This window comes from Bubalus bubalis, chromosome 3 (assembly GCF_019923935.1).
Source record: "Bubalus bubalis isolate 160015118507 breed Murrah chromosome 3, NDDB_SH_1, whole genome shotgun sequence".
Classification (NCBI taxonomy): domain Eukaryota; kingdom Metazoa; phylum Chordata; class Mammalia; order Artiodactyla; family Bovidae; genus Bubalus; species Bubalus bubalis.
This window is the reverse complement of record NC_059159.1, coordinates 55298657-55323987: the sequence shown is the minus strand read 5'-3', so window position 1 is coordinate 55323987 and position 25331 is coordinate 55298657. Positions and strand designations below refer to the sequence as shown.

Sequence of the window (25331 nt, the reverse complement as noted above, 5' to 3'; positions counted from 1 at the left end):
CCTCATTGTAGTTTTGATTTGCATTTCTCTAATAATTAGTGATGTTGAGCCTAGCATCTTTTCATGTGCATATCGACCATCTGTATGTCTTCTTGGGAGAACTACTTATTTAGGTCTTCTGCTCTTTTTAAATTGGATTGTTTTTTATTTTTGTTGTTCTTGTATGAGGTGTTGGTCTGTTTTGGAAACTAAGCCCTTATCTGTTGCATCATTTGCAAATATTTTCTCCCATTCCATAGGTGTCTTTGTTTTGCTTTCTTTATGGTTTCCTTTGCTGTGTACACGTTATTTTATTTATAATCTCATGGCTGGTCTCTCTGATGACCAGCCCCGATCCTGGATCATCTCACCTCTTAGCATAACCTCAGATGTGATCCAAGGGGCTGGTGAATAACAAGGACATTCCTATTGCTGAGGGCAATTCCAAGGATTTAGAATCTCCCCACCAGAAACAAGAGACAACAGCCAGTCAAGTTATTATACAACAACCTCAAATCCACACCTCAAACAACTCCCTCCCCTCTTCAAACAAAGATAAAATCTGGGCCCACTGCTGGCTAGTTTTGTTTCATTGTTTTTAAGTTTTTATTATAGGGATTTTCAAACAGAGACAACAGTAGAAGGAATAATATAGTAAACACTCATATTTCCACCACTGTTTCCTTGATTATTCAACTGTGGTTTATTTATCTTTTCACTCATAGCCCTCCCCTGCCTCCCTACCCTCATCCTCAGATCATCCTGAAGCAAAGCCCAGAAGGACATTTGGCTGAGAATTCACAGCAAGCTTCCTGAGAGGCTGCCCCACCCAAGCAGCCTCAACTAGGCTCCAGCTCTGCTGAAATCTAGCAGGCTCCAGCTCTGCTGAAACCTAGCAGGCAGCTGAGTGGGGGGCACCCAGAGGCCCTTGGGCACCTCATTTGCTGACTCCTGCATGACAGTTAAGGAACACTTTCTACACACACTGTAATGTGTGCAAGAACACCCAACACCGCTGTATTGCATTCAAAGCTTCTAAGGCACGCAAGCCAGCCTTGGTCCCGGTATTTCTCATGCCTTTCAAAGGAATAGTGTCTACAACACTGATAATGTCCTGAAGAATCAACGCATAAAAATACAAGCTCAAGAACACAGGCTTAAATACTCCTAATTAAAATCAATGCAGGGTCGGACAGAATAAGGTAAGAAATAATGTATCAGTATTATTTTATAGATCACAGACCCATCTCAGAATAATTAAAACAGGCAAACCAATCAACCAGTCTTTGAACAACAAAAACTTGACCCCGATCTTTGATTTATCATTGTCAGAGTGGTGGAGACAGTCCCTGCTACCTAGGTTGGGAGAACATTTGTATGTTTATCTGTGAAGTTCTGACCCTCCCCCAGGGTACCAGGGGGCATCTACAAGGTACCTCCTCCAAGACGGGATGGCAGGAGCAGTGAGTGGATCCATCCAACACCTGCCCATCTGACTTACTCTGCAAAATGGGAAGTCAAATGAATGCAAAGTTCCCCCAAGTCTAGGACTTGAGCACTGGGTACCAGCCCCGCAAGGCGAGAGGGGACATGAAGTCTCACCACTGGATACAGTATGGTTTGAGACAGCGAGGGTGTGCTCCTCAATTCACGTCTCCAAGGCACCCGCATAAGCCTCAACTTGGGTTACCTGCTTGCCTTTCATCATAAGAGGGGCTCAGGCTCCTCTGTCCTGAGCTGGACGATGCACTATCAGGGAAGCTCCCCCCTCCCCGCCCCCACTGCCTTCATTTCTAGAGGAGAGCCCAAGCAAGACCTGTGGTTTAATCTTGGGCACCCTCTTCAACCCAGCTGTTCCCCAAGCATGAACTGGCTCTGAACAAGGCTTTTGTTTCAGGAGATCAATGAAGGTGCTTTGAACCATCTCCAAAAGCAGAGAAGAATCACCAAAGAACTTTTCTTCCTAGTAGCAAAGGAAGAAAATCTTCAAACACCCACAGTTCAGCTATTGCAGGGGATCTTCCCTACAAAGATGAATTCTCTCCCAAGGAAGTAAAAGTTCGTGTTGGAAGGTGACACAGATCAACACTTCCATCAGGAACATCAAGTGCTCTGGGCCTAACTAGAATGCCCTGGGGATCCAGCACAAAACCAGAGATGACCTGACATAATATCAAACATCTATATGGAAAGGCCTGAGGTGCGTGTCTCCAGTGGTATGGTCCTTTTCAGACCATAAGGATTAAGGAGCCTGACTTCAGCTCACCTGCTGGGAAAGTCCAGAGCAGGACTCATTTCCTCACAAGCCGTTACATTTCTCCCACTTTGGGGATGAAAACTTATATCCTGACAATGTCAGGATGTAAGGAGCTCGGAAAATTCCAGCCATCGACTCCCTCCAGCCCTCAGTGGACTGAGGCTATTTCTGTTGCACAGAAACACTGCAGGAAAAATAGCCCCTTGTACTTGAGCCTGGCAGCTGGTTTCCTCCCTGGTTTCAGTCTTTCTGACCCTTCTCCTGGTCAATTCCTACATCTGCATTTGGCTCAAGCGAGGAAGAGAGTATAAAGGGTTCGGGCCTCTCTGACTCACAAGAGGACCAGCGCTGGGTTGAACAGGAATGTTGCTGCTTCCCGTGCATCTGCTAGCAGGCCCTTCTGGCCACAGGTAGGCACCCCAGCAGATGACTAGGGTGGTCCTGGAGGCAGCCGCACCGGGCCTGTCTTCGTGGCAGCAGGCTTAGCTAACCGATCAGCTCTGCTGGCCACGGTGGGGTCTCCACCAGCTAGGGCAGGGTCTCACGGTCCTGGAGGAAGGAGGCGAGCACTGAGGAGAGCCAGTCAGTAGCCGAGACGCTCTGATGAGAGCAAAACTGCCGACTGCTAACGCCCTCTTGCCTAGGGGGACTGCTGCTCCACAGCCTGCGTGACCGGAAGGTTCTGGGGCCGCAGTCAAAGCCAAGGCATCTGCGGCCTTTCATAATACACAGGAGTGGGTGGGGCTTCTGGCCACATGGGGACCGGGTCATGCTGACCCGGAATCACAAAGTCAACACAGGCTGATTCAGATTATGGTTTGAAACCTTAGACCAAAAGTGTTCCTGTTGGGACTCAACATTTTAAAACCGTGGATGGGGTGATGAGGTACAGGACAGAAAGGGACAACAGAGGGCGAAAAGGACATACTTCTTTGGGAAACTCCAGTCTGGGTGGAGACCTGCTGTGGGTCGCTTCCCTCGAGCACAGAAAATAATCCGAAGTCTAAGCATTCATCCCAACTCCCACGTGGAGGCAGTGGAAGGGAATGAAATTCACTGACTTTGGCTTTTTTTTTTTTAATCTACAGACCCGAATAGCTCTACAAAGAGTCATCAGAACTCCAAGATTTGAAGGCTACTTCGGAGAAGAAAGAAGCAGGCACCAGAGGCCTGAGGAATAACCCACAGTGGCTACAGATTATGTCCAGCAGAAAAGGGACGCTTGTGACTTTGCCTCCCCGGAGACCTGCCCAGCTGCCTGGAGATCTACCAGAACCGAGGTGGGGCATCCGGCCAGAGAGGCACCAGGAAGTGGGAGCCTTCCTCACCCACAAGGAAACACCCAGCCCATCCCTGGCCAACCCTGACCTCTCATCCCATCTGCCCAGCCTCCCACCCTCCGCAGCTCCTCTCCCATCCCTTTGGCCCTGGGGGACCTAGGGCAACTTCCCGGGGGTCCCACCTGCAGCACCCTCCCGGGGGGGACCAGGGGAAGCGCGCAGGCGGTCCGGCCGAGCATCCGTGGCCGGCCTACTTGGAGGAGCAGATGGAGAGCGTGGCACCCGTGGAGAAGAGCCAGAAGGCGGGGTACACGGCCTCAGTGAAGTCCACCTTGTACTTGTACAACAAGTGGACCTTGTCAGCCGCGGCGAAGAAGAGGACGAAGCCGTGATCGCAGTTGAGAAGCACCCCAACCCGCGTGGCCTTGGTGGAGGGCAGGGTTTTCTCCACATTGTTGTGCCAGGCGGAGATCTTGGTGTTGAACCACTCCACACACCAGGACGCGTTGTTGCGGCCAAGCCGGCTATCGGGGCCCTGCCGCTCCATGCTGCCGTAGCAGACACCCACCCCGCAGAAGTTGTTCTTCTGCAGCTCCACCTCCCAGTAATGAATCCCCTTCTTGTAGCAGTGCAGCCCCAGCACCTGCGAGCAGTATGTGAACCTCTGGGGATGCGGCCGGTAGTTCAGGGACGTGTCAGCCACGGACGCCACGGTGTAGTTCTCGGACAGGGCCACCTTGCTGTGGGCGGTGTTGTAGTCCAGGACGACTTTAACCACATCTAAGGAAGCATCAAGGAGTCAATCACGAGGAGCTCCAAGCGCTCTCACCTTTCATCCTTTCTCTGCTGCTAAGTCACTTTAGTCGTGTCCGACTCTGTGCGACCCCATGGACTGCAGCCTACTAGGCTTCTCCGTCCATGGGATTCTCCAGGCAAGAACACTGGAGTGGGTTGCCATTTTCTTCTCCAATGCATGAAAGTGGAAAGTGAAAGTGAAGTCGCTCAGTCGTGTCTGACTCTTAGCGACCCCATGGACTGCAGCCTACCAGGCTCCTCCGTCCATGGGATTTTCCGGGCAACAGTACTGGAGTGGGGTGCCATTGCCTTCTCCATAGCTGGTAGTATTTATTCATTTGTTCTACCCATCCATTCAACCACCCTTCCAGTCCATTCATTCTGTCCAGCTCGTCAGACATTTGTCCATCTCTCTAACCACCAATCAAGCCATCTGTGTGTCTATCAGTCACCCATCTGTCTGTCTATTCCTCCACCCAAAACCATTTACTGAGCCCCTGGCTTATGCCAGGCTCTATACAGGATGCACAACCATGAACCAGATGTGGTGCCTGGCCTCGTGGAGTTCCCACTCCCAGAAGTAAGGCAAGCGCATCAGTAATGACAACAGTGAAGACTCCATGCTCCACTAAAGGGCAGGCACCCTGGGGGAGGGACACAGCCATGGGGGTAATGGGCCAAGGGAGGGGAGAGCACAGAGGAACACTTACTTCACGGGTGGACTGGAATCTGAGCCAAGCAAAAGGGAGATGAGAAGAATTAAACAGGAGAGCAGAGGAGGGAGAAAGGCTACGCTGGACAGAGGAGACCGTGAAGGCAAGCATGGAGTCACAAGGATGACGGGCATGTGCTGGGAACAGGGAAGGCCGGGCAGCTGGGAACACAGAGGCCACAGCAAGAGAAGAGGGACCCCTGAAGCCACGAGTGGCGAGCCAAAGGGTCTCGACTTTAACTGGGGGCAGCGGGCAGCCAACTGAGGTCTGCCAAACACAGCAATGACCTGAATAGAATCCTTGATTAGGACACAAGCCTGGCCTCCACCTCCTCCCTAGGACAAGCCCTCCCTGCCCTTCCACTCACGGAGGACCCTGGACCAATGATAGAGAGCGGGGCAGACAGGGAAAACCCTGCGCTTGAGAATTTGGGAAGCTAGAGACCAGGACTCTCTGCCACCCCCTGGCTCAGGGAAAGATACTTTGCACCTGGCCCTGGGCCTCCCCCAGGGCAAAATGAATGGCCTGGGAAAATGTCCTCTGAATGTCCTAAGTCCCTAGAACTCCTTTCCCCTGCTTAAACAGCTGTACTGCAGAGTGCAGGGGGCTCCACAGACATGTGGCTCAGCACCGCCCCCAGCAGCACGGCATCAGTCATGGGGGTTGGGGGCAGGGGAGGCCTTTCCCAGCCAGGAAGCTCCAGGGAGGCCGGCCCTGATAACCAGGTACCACTGTTCCAGCAACGGGTGAACCACGCCCACTGCACCAGAACCACGCCCACAGCTCCAGCAATGGGTGAACCACGCCTACTGAGCCAGAACCACGCCCACAGCACCAGCAAGGGGTGAACCACGCCCACAGCGGCTGTGGGGAAAGGAGGGCCAGAGCGTACTTTGCAGAGAGAGATTTCTGCAAGAAAGCATTAGCGGAGAGTGCTCCGTGGGTGAAGCTATGGGTGGCCCGAGGCCTGGCCTGGAGGAAGGAACTGCCACCACTTGCAGGCTGGAAGCCACAGAGGAGCAGTAAGGACACCCTCCAGGGGACAGGCTGACCACGCCAGACAGAGGCAAGGACAAGCAAGGCAGCAGATACTCACACTCCAGGAGCTCCTGCCTGGACTTGGTTAGGAAGTTCTCCAGCACCTTGGCGTTGAGAGATGCTGAGGTCGGCGGCACGGCAGGGGCTTTGGCTGCACCTGGAGGAAGAACAGAAAACCATTTGCTAAACAAATTCAGAGCAGGCATTCCACTGTCCACGGCCCACCAGAACTCACCCTCCTGGACAGTTAGTTTGGGATTCACTAAGTGTTCCAAGGATCCAAAGCTGAGAGGCTTGTTGAGTAAGGCAGAGCCTGGGATAAGGGAAGAGAGGTATGAGTTGGGGAAACAACAGAGTGACCTGATGGCCTGGAATCCCTCCCACACTATTTCTCAAGAGCTGCCTCCACAAACACACACCTGGACCACCAGGGTGACACAAGAGTCCAGACAGGGCAACATGCATCATACTGATCTCATGCATGTCCACTTACCCTCACCCCCAAGCCCAGACCCGGCGGCCAGCACAAGTCAAAGTCATGGAGCCCATGCCCATCTCAGACCCTCCCCCAACACACACCAGCCCACAGCTCAGCTTTCCTTGCTGGCATTTAGTTCTGCACTCGGGCACTCAAGGAACTAAAAGATGCAGAAATGCATAACTTACCAGGTTTCCTGGGCTTCTTCTCTTCTTCTGAAAAACAAAATTTTCAGAATTAAGATGTTTCAAAGCAGACACAACCATACTTTCAAACACCATAATAATAATCGCTATGTGAAGGTGACCCATACAAATAGAGCTAGTATGTTTGAAGTTGAAAAATATAAGGGGGTCAACAGGCAAATTAATCTACGGTCCTATATCATGGTTTTGGTGGGGAGGGGCTTATAAGGAGCATGAATGGATTTCCTGGTGAAATGGAAATCTTTATCCTGATTTGCGTAATGGTAACACAGATGTATCGGAGAAGGCAATGGCACCCTACTCCAGTACTCTTGCCTGGAAAATCCCATGGACGGAGCTTGGTGGGCTACAGTCCATGGGGTTGCTAAGAGTCAGACACAACTGAGCAATTTCACTTTCACTTTTTGCTTTCATGCACTGGAGAAGGAAATGGCAACCCACTCCAGTATTCTTGCCTGGAGAATCCCAGGGACAGGGGAGCCTGGTGGGCTACCCTCTATGGGGTCGCACAGAGTTGGACACGACTGAAGCAACTTAGCAGCAGCAGCAACACAGATGCATGCGTTTGTTAATCTAACTTTACTTTTAAGATCTGGACATTTTACTGTAGGTAAATCATATCTCCACAAAAGAAAAAATGCAAATACAAACACACACAAAAAACCCACATAGAAAACCAGCCAAAAAAAAAAAAAAATGTGCTTGCCAGATATCACAATAGTCTTTATAAAGTACCTGCAGTGTGTATCTATGGGGACTGAGTTTAGCTAAAACAACTATCCTCAAAGCACGTGCCCCAAGCTAGCAGTGCCAGCATCACCCGGGCAGCTGTAAGGAATGCAAAGGCCCGGGCCCCTCAGACCAGCTGAAACTAACAATCTGGGTTACGAGCCACTGGACTCTGATGCCTGCTCAAGTTTGGAGGGCCGGAAGATTTCGGGTCCACTCTTCACTACCACGACTGAAATGAAAAGGGGAGTCCTGGATCTCATCCCTGCCGGCCTGAGGACCCTGCACATTCCAGACCAGCCCCACCAGACCCGCCCATGGCCCCACCTGGCCCCTGGCCGCCCCTTCCTCTCACTCAGAGCCCTGTCTCAGGGGTCATTTTCACTCTCCCCATCTCCCCACCTGCGTCTCCCCGCGACTCCCACTGGACCAGCATCTTGGGAGGACTCCAGGCTGTGACCTCGGCTGTGGGCACAGGGCTCCCTCCCAGTGACCACGGGAGCCTCACCCACACTGTGACGAGTCCACCCACGAGCCAGCCTGATGCCAGCATCCTCGGCTCGCGCATGCAGAGCAGGCTTGGGGGGGGGGGGTGGGGCGGGCGGTGGGAGGGAGGCTCTCTGGGCCCGAGCCTTGAGAAGGACACAGGTTGGCAGTGCGCGTCACCTCGTCTTCACATCGGGTGCTCTGCACGTGTCAGGCTCCCCTGACGGCCCCCTCCTCCCCTGTCCCAGGCATGCCAGCCCCGGGCTACACTCCACTCCGAAAGCACACACTTGTCTGCCAAAGACAAGCACTAAATACTAATGACAAGCAAACAACAACAAAAACTAGCCCAGAGTTCTCTCAGCCCCTCACCACCCCATGGCGGCGAGCAGCCCTCCTCCGTCCTCACCGACTCTTTCGGTCAACAGTTTGATGACATTTATTGCTGCTGTCCAGTCGCTCAGTTCTGTCCCACTCTGTGACCCCATGGGCTGCAGCACACCAGGCTCCTCTGTCCTTCACTGTCTCTCGGGGTTTGCTCAGATTCATGTCCATTGAGTCGGTGATGCTTTCTAACCATCTCATCCTCTGCTGCCCCCTTCTCCTCCTGCCCTCAATCTTCCCCAACATCAGGGTCTTTTCCAGTGAGTCGGCTTTTCACTTCATGCGGCCAGAGTGCTGGAGTCTCAGCTTCAGCATCAGGGACATACGCCTGGCCTTTAAAGAGCTCTCACCATCAGTGTCCCGCATAAACCTCACACAACAGTCCTGTGAGGTCAACGCCGTTATGCTCTACGTTTGACAGATGAGGAACCTGAGGACCATTCTGCACCCAGCCCCCATCTCAACAAGGGTTCCAAAATCCCCAAGTGAAAGTGAAAATGACGGTCACTCAGTCATGTCCGACTCTTTGAGACCCCACGGACTGTAGCCCCCCAGGCTCCTCTGTCCGTGGAATTCTCCAAGCAGGAATACTGGAGTGGGTTACCATGCCCTTTTCCAAGGGATCTCCCCAACTCAGGAGTCGAACCTAGGTCTCCTGCATGGCAGGCAGGTTAGGTGCCATCTGAGTCATCAGCCCATTACCCCCAAAGTGGAGGACAAAAGTTGATCTTTAGGGACTCAGGGAGAGGTAAGAAAGGAAAAATCTTCTTTTTTGGATCAAAGCACCATATGTAAATAGACACACCATATGTGGGGTATTAAACTTCATGTATGGGGTGATTATGAAAATTCTGTCTAAAAGGGCTTGAGGGGTAAAAGCAGAGGGTAATAATGGAGAAAAGGCTGAGAAGCTCTGTGAGGGCTGACTCACGTCACACCCGGGACTGAAGAGAGACAGCCTCTGCTCGGGGTGCTGCCCCCCAGGCCAGAACTTGGCGTCACGTTAAGTATTTCTCAAGACGAACCAGCTTTGGTCACCTTGCCATCCCAAGCAGTGGGAATATCTAGCGCTGATGGCTGGTCCTCCCAGGAGCCCTGCAACCTCCCCGCATCAGGTCGGTCGGTACTTGCCCCCAGATGCTTCCAGGCCACCCAGAACCCGGGGTGGGCTGGGCCCCCCGGGAGGAGCCATGACACCCTCTGGTGCCTCAGCCTGAGCACTGATGCCCACAGCTGCCGCCGCCCACGGGGATGGAGGTGCGACTACTTACTCACAGCCTTCTTCACAGGCCGGTGGGCCTTCGGTGTGTGTGGTGCGCAGGGTCCTCCAGCGTCCCCTGGGCCAAAGAAGGAGAGGTTAGTTTAGGCGGCTCTTCCACACCCAGCCAAGGAGCCAGCCTCACGGTGGAAGGGCAGCCAGCTGCAGGGAGCTTACAAAGGTGATTCCCACCAGCCTTCCCTCTGATCACTTACAAGCACTAGAAACGAGGCAACAGAAACACAAGTTTGGTGTGTTCCCTCTCTTCTCTGCCTTAAAATGTAACTGGGGTGGAGTCTTTTCTCTGCCAGCACCCTGCTCCACGACCGCTGACCTGTCTGCGAGCTGTGCTTGCTCGCCCGAACCGCGGGGAAGACTCTTCACCCAGGGGGCAAGACCAAGGCGCCTGCTGTGCCCAGGAGGTTCCTTTCCCCCGGGAGTCTCTCACCACTCTGTCTCCAGGCCAGCGAGCACAGGTGTAGCAGGAAAACAAACACACGGGGCTAATGCTCAAAATTAGCTTTCCCCTTGGCCACGGCCACGGCACACGGGTTGCAGAGGCTCTTCAGCAGGGCCATTCGGCCAGCCAGGCTGGGACTCAGGCCTGCTCCCTGGATTATAGACCAAACACCCAGCGTGTGCTGGGCTCTGTGCCAGGCACTGGAGACAGTACTGGAAGAAAAACAGACCCAGCCCCTGCTTTCACGGATCACAAGCTGGCAGGGGAGACAGAGGGCGATGGCAAGGAGGAGTAAAACGACAGGTGTGAAGGAACTTCCCAGGTGGTCCAGTGCATCCACTCTGCAAAGCAGGGGACGAGGGTTCAAGCCCTGGTTGGGGAACTAAGATCCCACAGGCCTTAGGGCAACTAAGCCCGTGAGCCTGGGCACTCCAGGGCCTGCAAGCCACAGCTAGAGGGTCCGTGCGCCTCGATGCAGGAGCCCGCATGATGCAACTAAGACCCAAGCAGCTACATAAATATATAAGTTTTTTTTAAATGACAGGTGCAAAAAGGGCCCCAAGGAAGGATAAGGACCTGGGACCTTGTCTGAGGAGCCAGAGTGGCAACAGGGAAGGTTGGCTGAGAAATGTTAATGTTTTAACTGATCTCCAAGGGAGACAAGAGTCACTTGGTGGAGTCTGAGCCCTCTAGGTGGCTGGGGGGGGATGCACAAAGACCCTGTGGCAGGGAGGTTAACATATTCGAAGAACTGAGCGTAAAGGGATGTACTGGGGGGAAGGGGCCGCTTCAGGGCTGGAGAGGTGGACGGGGCCTGATCAGGCAGGGGCTTAACAGCCAGACTCAAGAGTGTGGTCTGCAATCTAAACAAAGGAAATTCTCCAAAGAGGAGGCAGGGGAGAGGGTGCCAGGAGAGCAGACTGTCATCCTGAGGCGCTCTCTCCAGCTGCGACAGGAGCGGCTGCAGAGGAGCTGGTTAGGAAGTTGCCGCAGGTGATTCAACCGAGAGCAGGCATGAGGTGGCTGCGGTGGAACGAGCTGAGTCCGGAGATATTTAAGAAGAAATCTGACAAGGGGCTGGATATGAGCAGAAGGGCACGGGGTGGCGGTTGTTTAGTTGCTAAGCCGTGTCCAGCTCTTTTGCAACCCCATGGACTGTAGCCTGCCGGGCTCCTCTGTCCATCGGATTCTCCAGGCAAGAGTACTGAAGCGTTGCCATTTCCTTCTCAGGGGATCTTCCCAACCCAGGGATCAAACCCACGTCTCCTGCTTGGCAGGTGGATTCTTTACCACTGAGCCACCCGGGAGGCCCCAAGGTAGGGGGTATCAAGAAAGAATTTCATGTTTCTCTGACCTCCAAACTAGCCGCTTCCTTACCAAACAACACTGACAACCCAGAATCCATTCAGCCCATCTGAGCCAGCCTCAGACTCAGACCAAATAAAAGCCTATCCAGAAAAGCCTTTCATAACACCTGGCCACAAAAGACATTTTAGGAAGGATGGCTACAGTCTCAGGATGAGGTGAAGACTGCCCACTGCCTCCTAGATGAGGGTAGTGGTCTTGTAACAACTGAAGCTCAAGCCCCACTGCTCCAGAGCAGGACTTCCCTTCCCGAACCGCAGAGGGGACACATTCCGTTTCTAGAACCCCAGTGGAAAGCCTGAGAGGCTGCTGACAGTTACCTGGGATGGTGACCTCCTCAGGCTTCTTGTCCTGGGGCTGTCTGAGGCACCGCTTCAGCTCATTCTTCAGGTCAGAGGTGCCCTGATAGATTTCCTTAATCAGCTCGTGGTTCAGCTCCACCTTGGGGACGAAGACTGGCTTCGTGGTGATTCCCTGCAGCTTTGTCGCTTTCTGCAATGAGCCAGGGGGTTAGTTCAGGCAGGTCTGGTGAAGCTAGGGCCCGGGCTCAGGCCTCATGAACCCCAGAACGAGCTTCCCCATGCCCGTGGGCACTAAGTCTAATCAGCCTCTCAAAAGTGGCTGGGGGTTGAAGTGCCCCTTTAAGACACAGCCATCTGGAGGTGGAAGAGCCCTCACCTTACAAAGGGAAAAACTGCAGTCAAGAAATGACAGGTGTCCTGCCAGGACCTCTGCCGATTAGTACCAAGGACACAGCTGGGACCCAGGCCTCCTGACCCATGGATAATGCTCTTTCCACCACCATCGCCCCTCAAAGACCAGCTCTGAATGCATGTTCTGAAAACAGAACAGGAAGGCCCTGAGGCCTGCAGGATTCAGCCACACATCCAATGAAGGAGAAGAATCTTACGGAAGGTCTCCCAAGCTTGGAGACCAAATCAGATCACATGGTATCAAGAGGCCCAGACGTGGACTCAGAATCCTTCTGGGAGAGCTCGAGGCAACTGGATCAACAAACAGGAGTGAGCATGTGAGAAGAAAATGCCATCCTGCCCAGGCGGGCTAGAAGACCCTGCACACAGGAGAGAAGGTTCCTGGGCACTCCTGTGCCTCCCCAGGACCTGAACGTGGAATCTGGGCCTTTGAGGTGTCAAAGCAGCATGCCACCCAGTCACCTGGGCTCCCAGAGACACCCGTTGAGTACCTGGCACTCTGCTGTACACTAGACACACTGGGAGGGTGAAAGGCCCCTCTTGAAAGGCACAGACAGCCTTCGAAACAGACAAGGAAACAAGCACATCTAGACTGAGATCATCAAGGGAGAGAGCAGAGGCAGGTCACATGCTCTGGATCACCAGCAGTGGGAAAACAATGGGATCCCAAGAAGATGGGGGAACCGGGGCTGCCCTGGACAAATGACAGGGTTTACGAGGCAGAGGCCAGTCTCAGAGTTCCCTGCCCACACTCAGGGCCTCTGAGGAGCACCCTGCTGTGGTCAGAGCCCCAGGCATGGGCTGGGGGTGGCTCGCAAGAGATAAGACTGCTGGCAAAGGCAGGCAGGTCACCAAGGGCCCTATGGGCCACGCGGAGGAACACAAAGTCAGAAAGGGTGTCCATGCTGTAGAAAGATACTTCCGGGGACCATGCAGAGGCGGGATGGGAGGAAGAAGGTGGAGGCCTAATGCAGGCAGCATCCCAAGATGGACCCCGAGCCTCCTGACTGCCCTGGGCGCACATGTTACACATCCTCACCCCCAGATTAAGGGCAGGACAGTGAGTATGAAAGGGTATCACTCCTATGAGTAGGTTACATTACATGGAAACACTGAAGGAGTACTGCGGATGTAAGTAAGATCCCAAATCTGTTGATTTTGAGTTCTTCAGAAAGATGATTCTTCGGGGTGGGCCTCACCAAATCAGGTAAAAGCTCTTAAAACAGAAAGTGGGCCTTCCCGGAAGGAGAAATTCTCAGCTGGTTCTGAGGAAACCAGCTGCCCAGTCGAAAGAGGACCACATGCTGAGGAATCGTGGCAGCCTCTAGGAACCTGAAGGACACAGGGCCCTCAAGCCTGCACCGCGAGGGACTGAACTCTGCCAACAAGCATGTGAGCTTCCCCAGAAGGAAGTGGCAACCCCCTCCAGCATGCTTCTCTGGGAAATCCCATGGAGGGAAGGGCCTGGCGGGCTACTGTCCGCGGGGTTGCCAGAGAGTCAGACACAACTTAGCGACTAGAAACAGCAACAGCAGAATATGCTCCTTTCTTCAACAGGACAGTCAGACTTCCTATTTATGAGTTATTAGAACCCACCAGTACCAAACACACTGGAACCCAACAAAAGAGAATTAGGCTCTTTTCTAAGGGGGAGAGAAATGCATGTCTTGGGGGAGATGTCCAAGGGACACAGGTATTCTGTCTGTGTTTGTCAGACAGGCAAAAGAGAGACATCAAAGAGTAGAAAATACTGAAAAATGGGTCTTGAGCTAAAACTCCCCTGAAGTTTGTGGATTTCTGGGAGTATGAAGCCCTCTGAATGAAGAGTTTAAGCCGTACACAAAGATGGAGCTCAATTAGGACTGGATATATTCACAATGACCTTGCTTATTCCAAGTGATTTGACCAGACACTGGCTGAAGAGAGCTTAAGCTGAAAAGGAATTAATAACGTTGTCGCTAAGATTCTGACAGATGTGAATAACAGGAAGAAGAACTCTGGGGCAATCCAGAAGGATAAAAGTGGAAAAGAGGCTGAACAGATACAAACTGCTGGCTGTATTGATTGAATCTCATCCCAGCTATGAATTCAAACAGTAGATCTATCATTTCAGAGAAACAAATCTCTTTTAATAAAGAAAAATTACACAGTGGGAAAAAAAAAAAAAAAAAGCATGTCAGCTTAGAAGACAACCCTGAGCTCCAAAAGGAACATACAGCCTAGTGAGACCACAGCCTCAGCCACACAGAGTGTGAGGTAACGGACAGCTTTTCTTCTAAGCCACGCAGTTTGCAGTAAGTGGTCACAAAACGTAGAAAACTAATACAGCCTGTGTGTCTCAGGGATGCGTCCCAAAACCTCTTACCGCCCCAACCCCTTGAGAGTCCCGCTCCACACTGTAATTCAAGGCAGAAAGAGGATTCAACAACGTGCTCATCATGACCCACCTCCAGAAATTCAAACTCGTCCCCCTTAGTCAGGGCCAGTTCAACCTCCTCCTTTAGGGTCTGGATCTCACTCCTCTTCTTGAGGATGATCTGGTAAATGTTGTCGAACTTGCTGATGACCCTCTTCTCCTCTTCCTTTATCTTCCTTGTGGCGCTGGCCTCGGAGGCATCAATGAGAGCCTTCATCTCCAGGTATTCCTGTCTCAGCTGGTCCACCTTCCTATGTGCAGCGTCCTGAGAGGCCAGAACAAAAGGGCATCCATCAGACGGGCAAAAGGGCTGGGCCTGACACACGGAGTACCACAAGCTCTCACCTGGACTTCACGGGAATTCAGACAGGTGCAACCACTTTGGAGAGCAATCTGACAAGATCAGTGAATTTCATACCTTATGACCTAAATCCTAGAGGAAATCAACCCTAAATATTCCTTGGAGGGACTGTTGCTGAAGCTCAAATACTTTGGCCTCCTGATGCAAAGAGCTGACTCATTTGAAAAGACCCTGATGCTGGGGAAGATTGAGGGCAGGAGGAGAAGGGGACGACAGATGCTTGGATGGCATCATCAACTCAGCAGACATGAGTTTGAGCAGACTCGGGGAGATAGTGAAGGACAGGGAGACCTGGCGTGCTGCAGTCCATGGAGTCGTAAAGAGCTGGACGTGACTAAGCAACTGAACACCACCATCACCACCACCACCTTAGGACCCAGCAATTGAGTCCAAAGAAGGTACCCTAGAAAAAGACTCTGCTCCTGAGACACCCGAGAATGCTCTAAGCAGCACTGTTTGAATAGCAAAATCAAGGAAACAAGCTGAATGTCAGTCAGTAGAAGACTGAAAATTATTCCCTGGGATGGAATATTAAACTATGATAAGGGAAAAACAACTTATAGAAGACACACAGTAAGAGGCACCGGACACAAGACTTAGAAACAAATAGAATGGCACATGTGCGCACTCAGTCACTTCCGTTGTGCCCAACTCTTTGCGACCCCATGGACTCTCTGCGACTTCTGGACGAGAGGACGAGGGATACAAAAAGGGAAAGACAAAGCCAGGCCTATATTCTCCTTGGCAATATTTTACTTCTTAAGCTAGAAAGCGGTTCATGAGTAATTTTTTTAAAGGGTATGAAGCTGCCCTAGACAATTTCCTCTAGAGCTACACTACATGCAGCTGAAGTGCCCTTGAATTACGGCCAGTCCAAGTTAAGATGTGAGATAGTATAAAATAAGAAGAGTATGAAACATCTCATTAATACCTTATATTGATTAAAATAACACTTTGGATATACTGAGTTAAACAAAATGTACTAACAGAACTAGTCTCGTGCATTATTCAGATTAAAGTTATGTATAAGGTTCGCTTTATATTTCTACTGGACGGCACTGCTCTAGAAGCTGCCGTTTCCCTTTACAGGTTGGGTCACCTCATCAGAATCGAACGTGACAAAGAGAAACACACACAAGAGGGCCAGGGAGACTGGAATTCAACTTTTTTTTTTTTTTTGGGCCACACCATGCGACACTCAGGATCTTAGTTTTCCTACCAGGGATTTAAACCCAAGCCTCCTACAGTGGAAGCTCAGAGTCTTAATCATTGGACCACCAGGAATTCCTGAGAATTCAATTTACTTCTTAAACCAGTACCTGACCCTGCCACTTCCAATGTGACTATCAATGTCCCTGAGTAGTCATCCTCCTTCTCCCCTGTCAGTAAGAAAACACCCCTGGGTTCAGATGGGCACACGGCTGCCCAGCCACAGACTACATCTCCCAGCATCCCCTGCAGCTGGTCACGTGACTACGCTGCTGCCTACACAACGTGAACAAAAGTGACAAGCACAACACTCTCCCCCCTTGTCACTCCTTCTCACAAGCTACAGCTAAGATCTAATGGTGTCCCAGTGGCAGCCAGAGACGAGGAAGGGCAGGAAGAAGGCAAGGTCCTGAAGCCTGATGGGTCACAGGCCGCAGACCATCCCATAGCCTGCCTGGGTTACTCAGGTCCAGCCCTGAGCCGTCACAGTGAGGAACTCACACAGCTATCTTATTTAAGCCTCTGATTCGGAGGGGTATCTCTGCTACAAGAACTTAGCCTGCCCGCCAGTCAATACAGGTATTCTCATCTGCATTCTTTCACTTAAACCTCAAACTCACCTTCGGAAAGAGGTTCTGCAAGTAGATGGAAAAACTAAGGCTCAGAGATTTGCCAACATGACCACAGTATCACAGGCTAGTATTCTAATCTAGAGCTCATCTAATCTAACCACAGCTGTGGTGATGAAATCAGATGCTGCCACCCCAGAAAGGATGCTTAAAAATCAAACCTTCTCTCAATATAAAAGCACTGTAACCTTATAAAAATTATGAACCTGGAGGAAAAAAACCTCTATAATTCTACCACTCCAACACTTGCAGTACTGCTCCTTGACTATATTTCCTTCCAGTCTTTTTTCCTACACTTTCTGTAATGGGTTTAATGGTGGCTCCCTAAAAGTTACATCCGTGTTCCAGAACCTGGAAATGTGATCTTACTGAGAAAAGGAGTCTATGCAGATGTAACTAAGGTAGAAATCTGGAGCCAAGATGATCCTGCTTACCCAGGTGGTTCTAGATCCACTAGCAAGTGTCCTTATTAGCGACAAAGAGCAGACACAGAGGGAGGAGGCGATGTGAAGATGGGGGCAGAGACTGGAATGATGCAGGCCCAAGTCAAGGAATGCCAGAAGCCACCAGAAGCTGGAGAGGTGGGGACAGACTCTTCCTCAGAACCTTCGGAAGGAGTGTGGCCCTGTCGACACTTTGGGTTTGGACTACTGGCCTCCTGGAGGCCATTTTACAGATGATAAAACTGAGGCAGAGGGGACAGCACGGGGGTCAAGTTCACAAAGATAGAACGAGCTGAGACAGCGGCTTCAGTAAGTGGCAGATGTGGTCGTTCAAACCAAGCCTCTGCCTGCAAACAACCAGAGAACTGAACTGTGAGAGACTACATTTCTTGAAACCCAAGTGTGTGGTAATCTGTTACAGTAGTCCTAGAAGACAAATACACTTTTTACAAACAAATGGATGCAGGAACTTCCCTGGTGGTCTGGTGGTTAAGACTCTGCTTCAAATGCAGGGGACATGGGTTCAATCCCTGGCTGGGGAACAAAAGTTGCTCCATGCTGCATGCAGCGCAGCCAAAAACTAACTAAATAGATAGATGCAGCTTTGGCTTCCTGTTTCTCTCCCACTTAAACCGTAATTACTTTTTATGTTTTAACCTTAATTTTCAGTGATTCCTCCCAGCCAGGTTGGACTCATAGTCTATTAAGAATCTCTCTGGGCATGTAGATTTTTGCATGTTTTGTTGAATTCTGACTCTGTGAGTGGACCCAACAGGAGCTGTTCGGATGCCAGAGCTGTGCCCGCCTCCCCAGAGGGGCGGGGTGCCCCGTCACCCACCTGCGCCTCCTGCTGCCTGGCTCTCACGTCCTCCAGCGCTCTTGACGCCCCATTGATCTGGCCGTACATGACAGTCAGTTTTTGCCTCAACTTGTTCTGCAGAGAAAATGAACCGGGTAAGAACACACCTTGTCCCAGCCCCCCAGAAGCGCCCAACACCAGGGACCCACAGCTGTTTCCACCACCCGAGTCTCGCCTGCTTGCAGCTTTCTGATGCATTCTCGTATTTACTGCCTCCATCCTTTCAGGGGGACAGCGCAGTGAAGAAGTTATAGGATAGGACTTGGAGCTAGACAGAGCAGACTCAGTTCTCAGCTGTCCAACTGTCTCGCACCTGTTTCTCTGGTCAGGAAATAGATACAGCTGTTCCTACCCTGCAGGGCTAGAAGGACAATTAACTGAAGCAGTGTCAGTCCTCAGCCTAGTGCCTGGATCTTAGCAAGGACAAACGTCCTTAGTAAACATCAGCTTGGATTATTACAAGCTTCTTCACTAGAACCCATTTTACAGATGATGAAACTGAGGCAGAGAGGAAAGCAAGGGGGCCAAGCTCACCCAGACAGAATGAGCTGAGACAGCCGCTTCAGTAAGTGGCAAATGGAGTTGTTCACACCAAGCCTCCCACTACAAACAACCAGCAAGCAGACAAAATACTGGGGGAGGAGGGACCTACTGAAAACCAATGGGGGATTAACAAAGAAAGGGAGGATCACACAGTTAAGATCCAGGAGAAGGAAACCCAAAGAGATAAGCCTGGCATCTGGGGTTCTCCCAGGGCCATCTGCCAGTTCCAGAACACAGCTGGGAGAGCCTCTGTGCGCCTCAGAGAGGCAGGGAGACAAAAACCAAAGTCCAAGGCTCACCTGATAAGCCCCACAGACCGAGCCCTCCAAGGGAGACACCCTGGAATAAGGATGAACCGGCGGCAAACCAGGTCAGTCCCTGAAACTGAACTAGGGTGATTCAGAATCGCTATGCCCCAGGTCACATTTCGATGCACCAAGGCAGCTAATGCCACCCGAAGCCCCCGAGTATTTTCGTAAATTTTCATAATCACCAGCCGACTTGCACCCAACTCAGGCAAAATGCTGCAGTGTAGAAATGGGTAGGAAAATCACCACCACCTCCACCGTAATAACGGCAGCTGGTGTTGGTCATGAACTTACTCCAAGTCAGACACTGTTCTAGTACTTTTCACATATTAACTTTGTAAAGCTAAAAACAACACTAGGAGGTAGGGGATTATCCGCCCTAACAGATGACGTCACTGAAGCAGAATAATTAAGGGGCTTACCTAGGCCACATCACTATTAACTAGTGTACAAGATGCTGGTATTACAATAACAGACTTACGTCCAAACTGAGCACACAGGAAATTTCTAGGGGAAAAAAATGCACGTCCCTTAACTAGCTGGCTCAACAATACTCTGGCCTTCCCTTCCTCTCCTCTGGCTCTCCCAGGTCACTGACCTTCACTCTGGATTTGAATAACCCAGTGACAGTCACATGAAAAGGCTGGAAGCACAAACCAAGGCCACACTAACTCAACCTCGAAAGCCCAAGTCACTCATGGTGTTTCAGATATGACTTCTCTGACAATAACCTCTGACCCAGCCTCTAGCAGTGGCCAAGCTAAACTGCGGCCAAAGGCAGAAGGCCAGCCCTGGGCACATCCAGCCTCACGGGTCTCAGACCTGGAAGAGACCTCAGGACTCCTGGGGGCTGCCAACTGTTTCCAAGACCCACTCTCAGTGGTCATTCTTGTAGCTGTTCAGTCTCCCAGTCGTGTCTGACTCTTTACAACCCCATGGACTGCAACACATCAGGCCTCCCTGTCCCTCACCATATCTTGAAAGATTTTACACAAATTGATCAAAAGCATGCAACAGTCCCTGTTGGTACACAGGGGCCCACATGGCTATAGACCAAAGGAAAGCCACCCAAGGCCTTTGAGAGCAGCTAATCAAGGACAGGGAACTTTTCAAAGTTCTAAGCATCCCTTTACAGGCTGGGGACTTCGGTCCTCCAAGTAGGCACCAGAGTCCTGAGTCCACCCTACACCAGTGATCAAACCCAGCTGGGCTGGCTCTGCAGCCAGTACTGACCAGCAGCAGGGCTGGAAAAGGAGACGGGTTAAAGCAGGAGTTCCCAACCCTGGGCTGTAGGCTGGTACTGGTCCAAGGCCTGCCACGAACCGGGCCGCAGAGCAGGAGGTGAGCAGTAGGCGAGCAAGCGAGGCTTCATCTGCCGCTCCCCACACTGCCTGAACCACCTCTCCCTGTCTTTCACGAAACCATTTCCTGCTGCCTGCCAAAAAGGTGGGGGGCCGCCGGGTTAAAGGACGCAGCAGGCCAAGAGATGGAGGGCAGGCAAGGCTTGTTAAAAAGATTAAAAAGCTGAGTGTGCATGGCATACAGATAATCTGGGCGCAGATTTCAGCTCCAGGCCCTGGAGGTCGAGTAGAAGCTGTGGCTCCAGACCAGACTACAACGGGTCCTTCTGCCCCTCCCTGCCTTCTGCCTCCTGGATAAGAACTGCTAGCAGGCCTTCTGAGCAGATCTAGGCCTCCCAAGTCCTCAGGCCCACACGTTCTGAGAAGAAGAAAATCTGAGCAGTCTAACACCCTCCATGCAGCAAACTCTCCTCGGGGAGTTTCTGAGTAACAGAAATGTTAGCAGGAGCTGCTAGCGAGCTATAAAAATGCCACGCATGGGGAATTCCCTGGTGGTCCAGTGGCTAAGAATCCACCTTCCAATGCAAGAGACACAGGTTCAATCCCTGCTCAGGGAACTAAGATCCCATATGCCAAGAAGCAACTAATCCTGAGAGGCTGTGCTCTGCAACTAAGACCGTCAGAGCCAAAACTTAAAATGACTATTTTTTTTTAAAAAGCAACTCTGATCTCTGTCAACTGAAAAGAAAAAAAAAAAAAAAATACACAGCCTAAAAGCTAAGAAGTGAAGTGTTAGTTGCTCAGTCGTGTCTGATTCTTTGCAACCCCATGGACTGTAGCTTGCCAGGCTCCTCTGTCCTTGGAATTCTCCAGGCCAGAATACTGGACTGGGTAGCCATTCCCTTCTCCAGGGGATCTTCCCGACCCCGGGATTGAACCTGAGTCTCCTACACTGAAGGCGGATTGACAGCTATGTTTAAAACAAATAAACAAAACCCGCCATTTATGGATCACCTCATTAATCCTCCCAACAACCTCCTCAGATAGGCATCATTATTGGGCCCTTTGATGGGTTCCCAGCCAGGAAGTAGAGCCAGAATTCAAACCCAAGTCTCAACATTCAGCTCTGGTCAGAGTCCGAGTCAACCAGCTGGGCCCTGGGGCCTGCCTAAGAAGCACTTCCCAAACAGCTCAGCCCCATGGAGCCTCCTGGCCACTCTTGGATGTGCAGAGGGAATGCTATTAATTCCATTTTAGGGATGAAGAAGCTGACCCTCAAGAGAAATGCAAAGACTTGCCCTGAACCACAGCTGATGTACGCAGAGCAGGCCTCCAGGCTCTGAAGGCCAGGCAGGTTCTTTCCTATAACAGGTGGAGACCCAAGTGGGCTGGGCCTGAGACAGTTGTACCTCCCAGGTCAACGCCAGGCAAGGCCTGAGGGACTCAGGGAAGCAGGCCGCAGGAACCCAGCTCAGCCTGGACAGGCAGACGAGGCAGGGAGGGTCCTGCCCAGGCCAGAACAGCACCTGCCCCCGAGCCGTGGAGCCACTGCAAAGGTCCCCAGGCTTCCCATCTCCTTAGACAAAACAAGGACAGTCCCGGTTTTCCCTGAGAGCCTGGGAGAGAGAAAAGAACCCAGGCCTCACCCTGAAGTTTGACTGAAGCAAGGAAAGGGAGTGGGACTACACCTGTTCAGCCTCTGCCTCCATTCCAGACGGGACATCAGGGTCCACGAACCACTGAAAACATCTCAGACCAAGAAGGGCCCTGAGGAATCCACCTGATCCCCCTCCTCACATTGCTGACGAGGGCCAACCTCAGGCAACCACTGAAACCATCTCAGACCAAGAAGGGCCCTGATCCCCCTCCTCACATTGCTGATGAGGACCAGCCCCATGATTTAAAGTGGCTCAGGCAGGAGAAAGGGCACAGCAAGCGTGCGGCTGGGCCTCCTGTCCAGGGCTTCCTGGGACCCTGCCCACCCTCCCCCTCATAGTGGTTGGTCCTCCCTGGTCACCAGAAGTCTCTGGCTCACAAAGACTTTATCTCACATGACCTCAGAAATGTCCTGTGCTCTGAATTCCAGGACTTGGCTTTGAGGCTGATCCACCAGGAGAAACAGCAACAATGATGTCGGACCAGCTGGCCAATGACCACTTGGCCACTTGGGTTAACTCAAGTGAAAGGAACTTCTCTGAATGTCCATTTCCTATTTCCTCAGCTGTAAACAACTCATTATACCCACCACCTGGGAGCCAGGGGAACTTAAGAGAACAGAGGTAACCTCTAGCCCTCATATTTGATGTTCAAAACCCTCTACTAAACATGTCAGACCACTGCTAAAGTAAAAGTGTAGTCATTCAGTCATGTCCCACTCTTTGAGACGTCAGGGACTGTGGCCCGCCAGGCTACTCTGTCCATGGAATTCTCCAGGCAAGAACACTGGAGTGGGTTGCCATTCCCTTCTCCGGGGGATCTTCCCAACCCAGGGATAGAAGCTGAGTCTCCAGCATGGCAGGCAGATTCTCTATCATCTGAGCCACAAGGGGACCCCCAGATAACTGCTAGGCTTAATGCAAACAACATATCAACTGTGTCTTAAGTAGTTAGTTCCCTCTACAAAATGGGTGAGTGGGGTGAGCCACGAATACGAGGACTGTATGTTCTCATGACCCCTTCTACCAGGACACTGGCTGTGCCCCTGCCCCCATCTCAGGCACTGCAAGGCCTGAGGGTGCCCCTCCACCGCCCCCACGGGAATCCGCCTGGTCGGCCACACTGCCCACAGCGGGGCCCTGTGAGCCACCCAGCCGGCCCAGGCTGCCTCTCGGCACCGCCGCCCACCGCCCCCTACCTCCAGGTCGGTGCTGGCCTCGTTGAGGGGCGCAGGCGAGCAGGTCTTGTGGTCCACCAGGCAGACGTGGCAGATACACTCGCTGTGCTCGGGGCAGAAGAAGTCCCGCAAGCGGTTATGCCTGGCGCACTTGCGGCGCATCAGGTCGCGGACAGGCGGCTGCAGCGGGTGGTCCTGGAAGGCGGGGCTGTCCAGGTGCGGCCGCAGGTGCTCCTGGCAGAAGGAGGCCATGCACACCAGGCACGTCTTCACGGCGGTGGCCTGCAGGCAGTGGTCGCAGGCCACCTGGCCGGCCGCGCTGGGGGCGGCGGCACGGGTGGGCGGCGTCCAGTCGTCGGCGGCGAGCGCGGGCCGGGCCTGCTCGGCCTGCAGGAACTGCTCCACCACCGCGCACAGCACCGTGTTCTTGCGCAGCTGCGGCCGCGCGGCGAAGCCGGTGCGGCATTGCGGGCAGAGATACGGCGCGCCCTGGACGGCCCAAGTCTCGTCCAGGCACGCGCCGCAGAAGTTGTGGCCGCACGGCGTGGTGACCGGGTCCTTGAAGGGCTCCAGGCAGATGGAGCACGACAGCTCCTCGGCCAGCGGGCACAGCTCCGCCATGGTGTGTCGCGGGCGCCCGACGGGACGTGCGGGGATGCGGCGGCGCAGTGGCCCCGAGGCCGCCGAGGAAACGAAACCAAGAGGCGAGGCGGGGCCCCGGCTTCCAGGAAGTCACGTGGGGCAGGCGGGGCGCCCCGGGCGGGGGCGTCCCGGGGTCCCCGAGGTCCCGCCCGCCGCGCTAGGGCCCCGGCGACGGGCGCTGGGTGGGCGCGGGGCGCGCGGTGCCGGACCCCGGGCGTTCAGGCCGGCCTCTCGGCCCCCGGGCCGTTCCCGTGGCCGCGCGGCGGAGGAGGAAGCGGGCTCGTCGCGAGGAGTGAACCCCAGGTCCCGGGCGCGCCGGGGCCCCCGGGGGGACGCGCCTGCGCGGGTCCCTGCCCTCGGGGAGCCCGGCCGGACGCCAGCCGCCCCCGCGAGCCAGGCGGGTTTATCGGACGGACCTGTGAAAAAAGCTACAGCAAGGGCTTCCGGGGTGGCCCGCGACTCTCTGCATTTTTAAATTTTTATTTATTTCATCCTTCCTTTCTGTTCCCTGGTTCTGGGCCCTGGCGTTTGGGCAACACGATCTCCGCAGGCTGGAACTCGTGATCACACACTGAGGCTTCAACTTAACGATTTCTTTCCCAGCCGGACGATGTAACACGCTTTCCCCTCTACGCCCCACCCCGCCTTCTAGTTTCCTGGAGTTTGGAGATTCCCCAGTCTCAACAAAAATCTCCTGTCTCATACATACCCACTTTCACGCGCGCCTGTGCACGCACACAAATATAATTTTGAGACATTGTTCTCAAAATTGTTTATTTAGTTATTTTCTTCTAATTGTAGCTTTGTTTCCCTGGCTGCTCTAGCCTCGGTGCAGGACAAGTGTGTGTACATTAGGGGAGACGTGTTCAAGAGAGGAGATGCGGAGCGAAAGGAAAGGTAATGCTTTGGGAGGAGTGAACTGGAGTTTACTTTGGGGACAGGGTGGGCACCAAAAAGGGAGGAAAGGCAGCTTCTAATTCTGATCACTACCATTTATCAGTACCTCTGGGTGCTAGGCGAGTCATAGATATCCTTATAATCGCCCATAATCCTTGTTAGCACTACAGGAGGGACGTCATTATGTCCATTTTATAGATGAGGGTCACGTGTTTCATACAAAAGAGGACTGGGGTACTAGCTCAAGATTGCTTTATTCAACATCCTAATTCCAGCTTTCTTTAACTCTATTGCTCCAGGACAATTTACCCCATTTCTTCTCTTGCATATTACGATGTTATTTGCCTGAGAAAAAGAAGACTGAAGAGGGTAGGAAATTAAGATTTATTTATTTAGCATCTAAATCCTTGAGGTATAAATACCTTATGGTACAGACGAGAAAGCTGAGGCTTAGGGAGAGAAATAACTTGTCTAAGGTAATGATTATTGGTATCCAGACTATGATTCCAAAAACCAAGCATGTCCTACTATAAACTGTTGTCCCCCATGGGGAGCATTTTCCAGGAAATAAACATTATCAAATTCCCTCTGACCTAGCTCTTGTGGGTGAGGTGACCTGACTCATGCCAGAATGCATGTAGAACTTGCCTTCCAGGAAGAGAAGTTTAGAAAGGCTGATTAGTCAGTGAATAACATTAGGAGGGACATGGCGTTATTAACAAATTCCATGCAGTGGCTATTTACTAAGA

General features: G+C 52.4%; 1 protein-coding gene across 1 annotated transcript; it reads right to left on the bottom strand.

The window, feature by feature from the left end:
• Positions 1-558: 558 nt before the first annotated feature.
• TRIM25 (tripartite motif containing 25) lies at positions 559-23769 on the bottom strand. Its single transcript, XM_006076223.4, has 9 exons — positions 23065-23769; positions 18038-18133; positions 14589-14822; positions 11749-11920; positions 9617-9682; positions 6729-6755; positions 6298-6375; positions 6121-6219; positions 559-4296 (listed from the first exon to the last, which is right to left on the bottom strand). The coding sequence occupies exons 1-9, from the start codon at positions 23662-23664 to the stop codon at positions 3767-3769; spliced, it is 1902 nt and encodes a 633-aa protein (XP_006076285.1). The 5' UTR covers positions 23665-23769; the 3' UTR covers positions 559-3766.
• Between the last annotated feature and the right edge of the window lie 1562 nt (positions 23770-25331).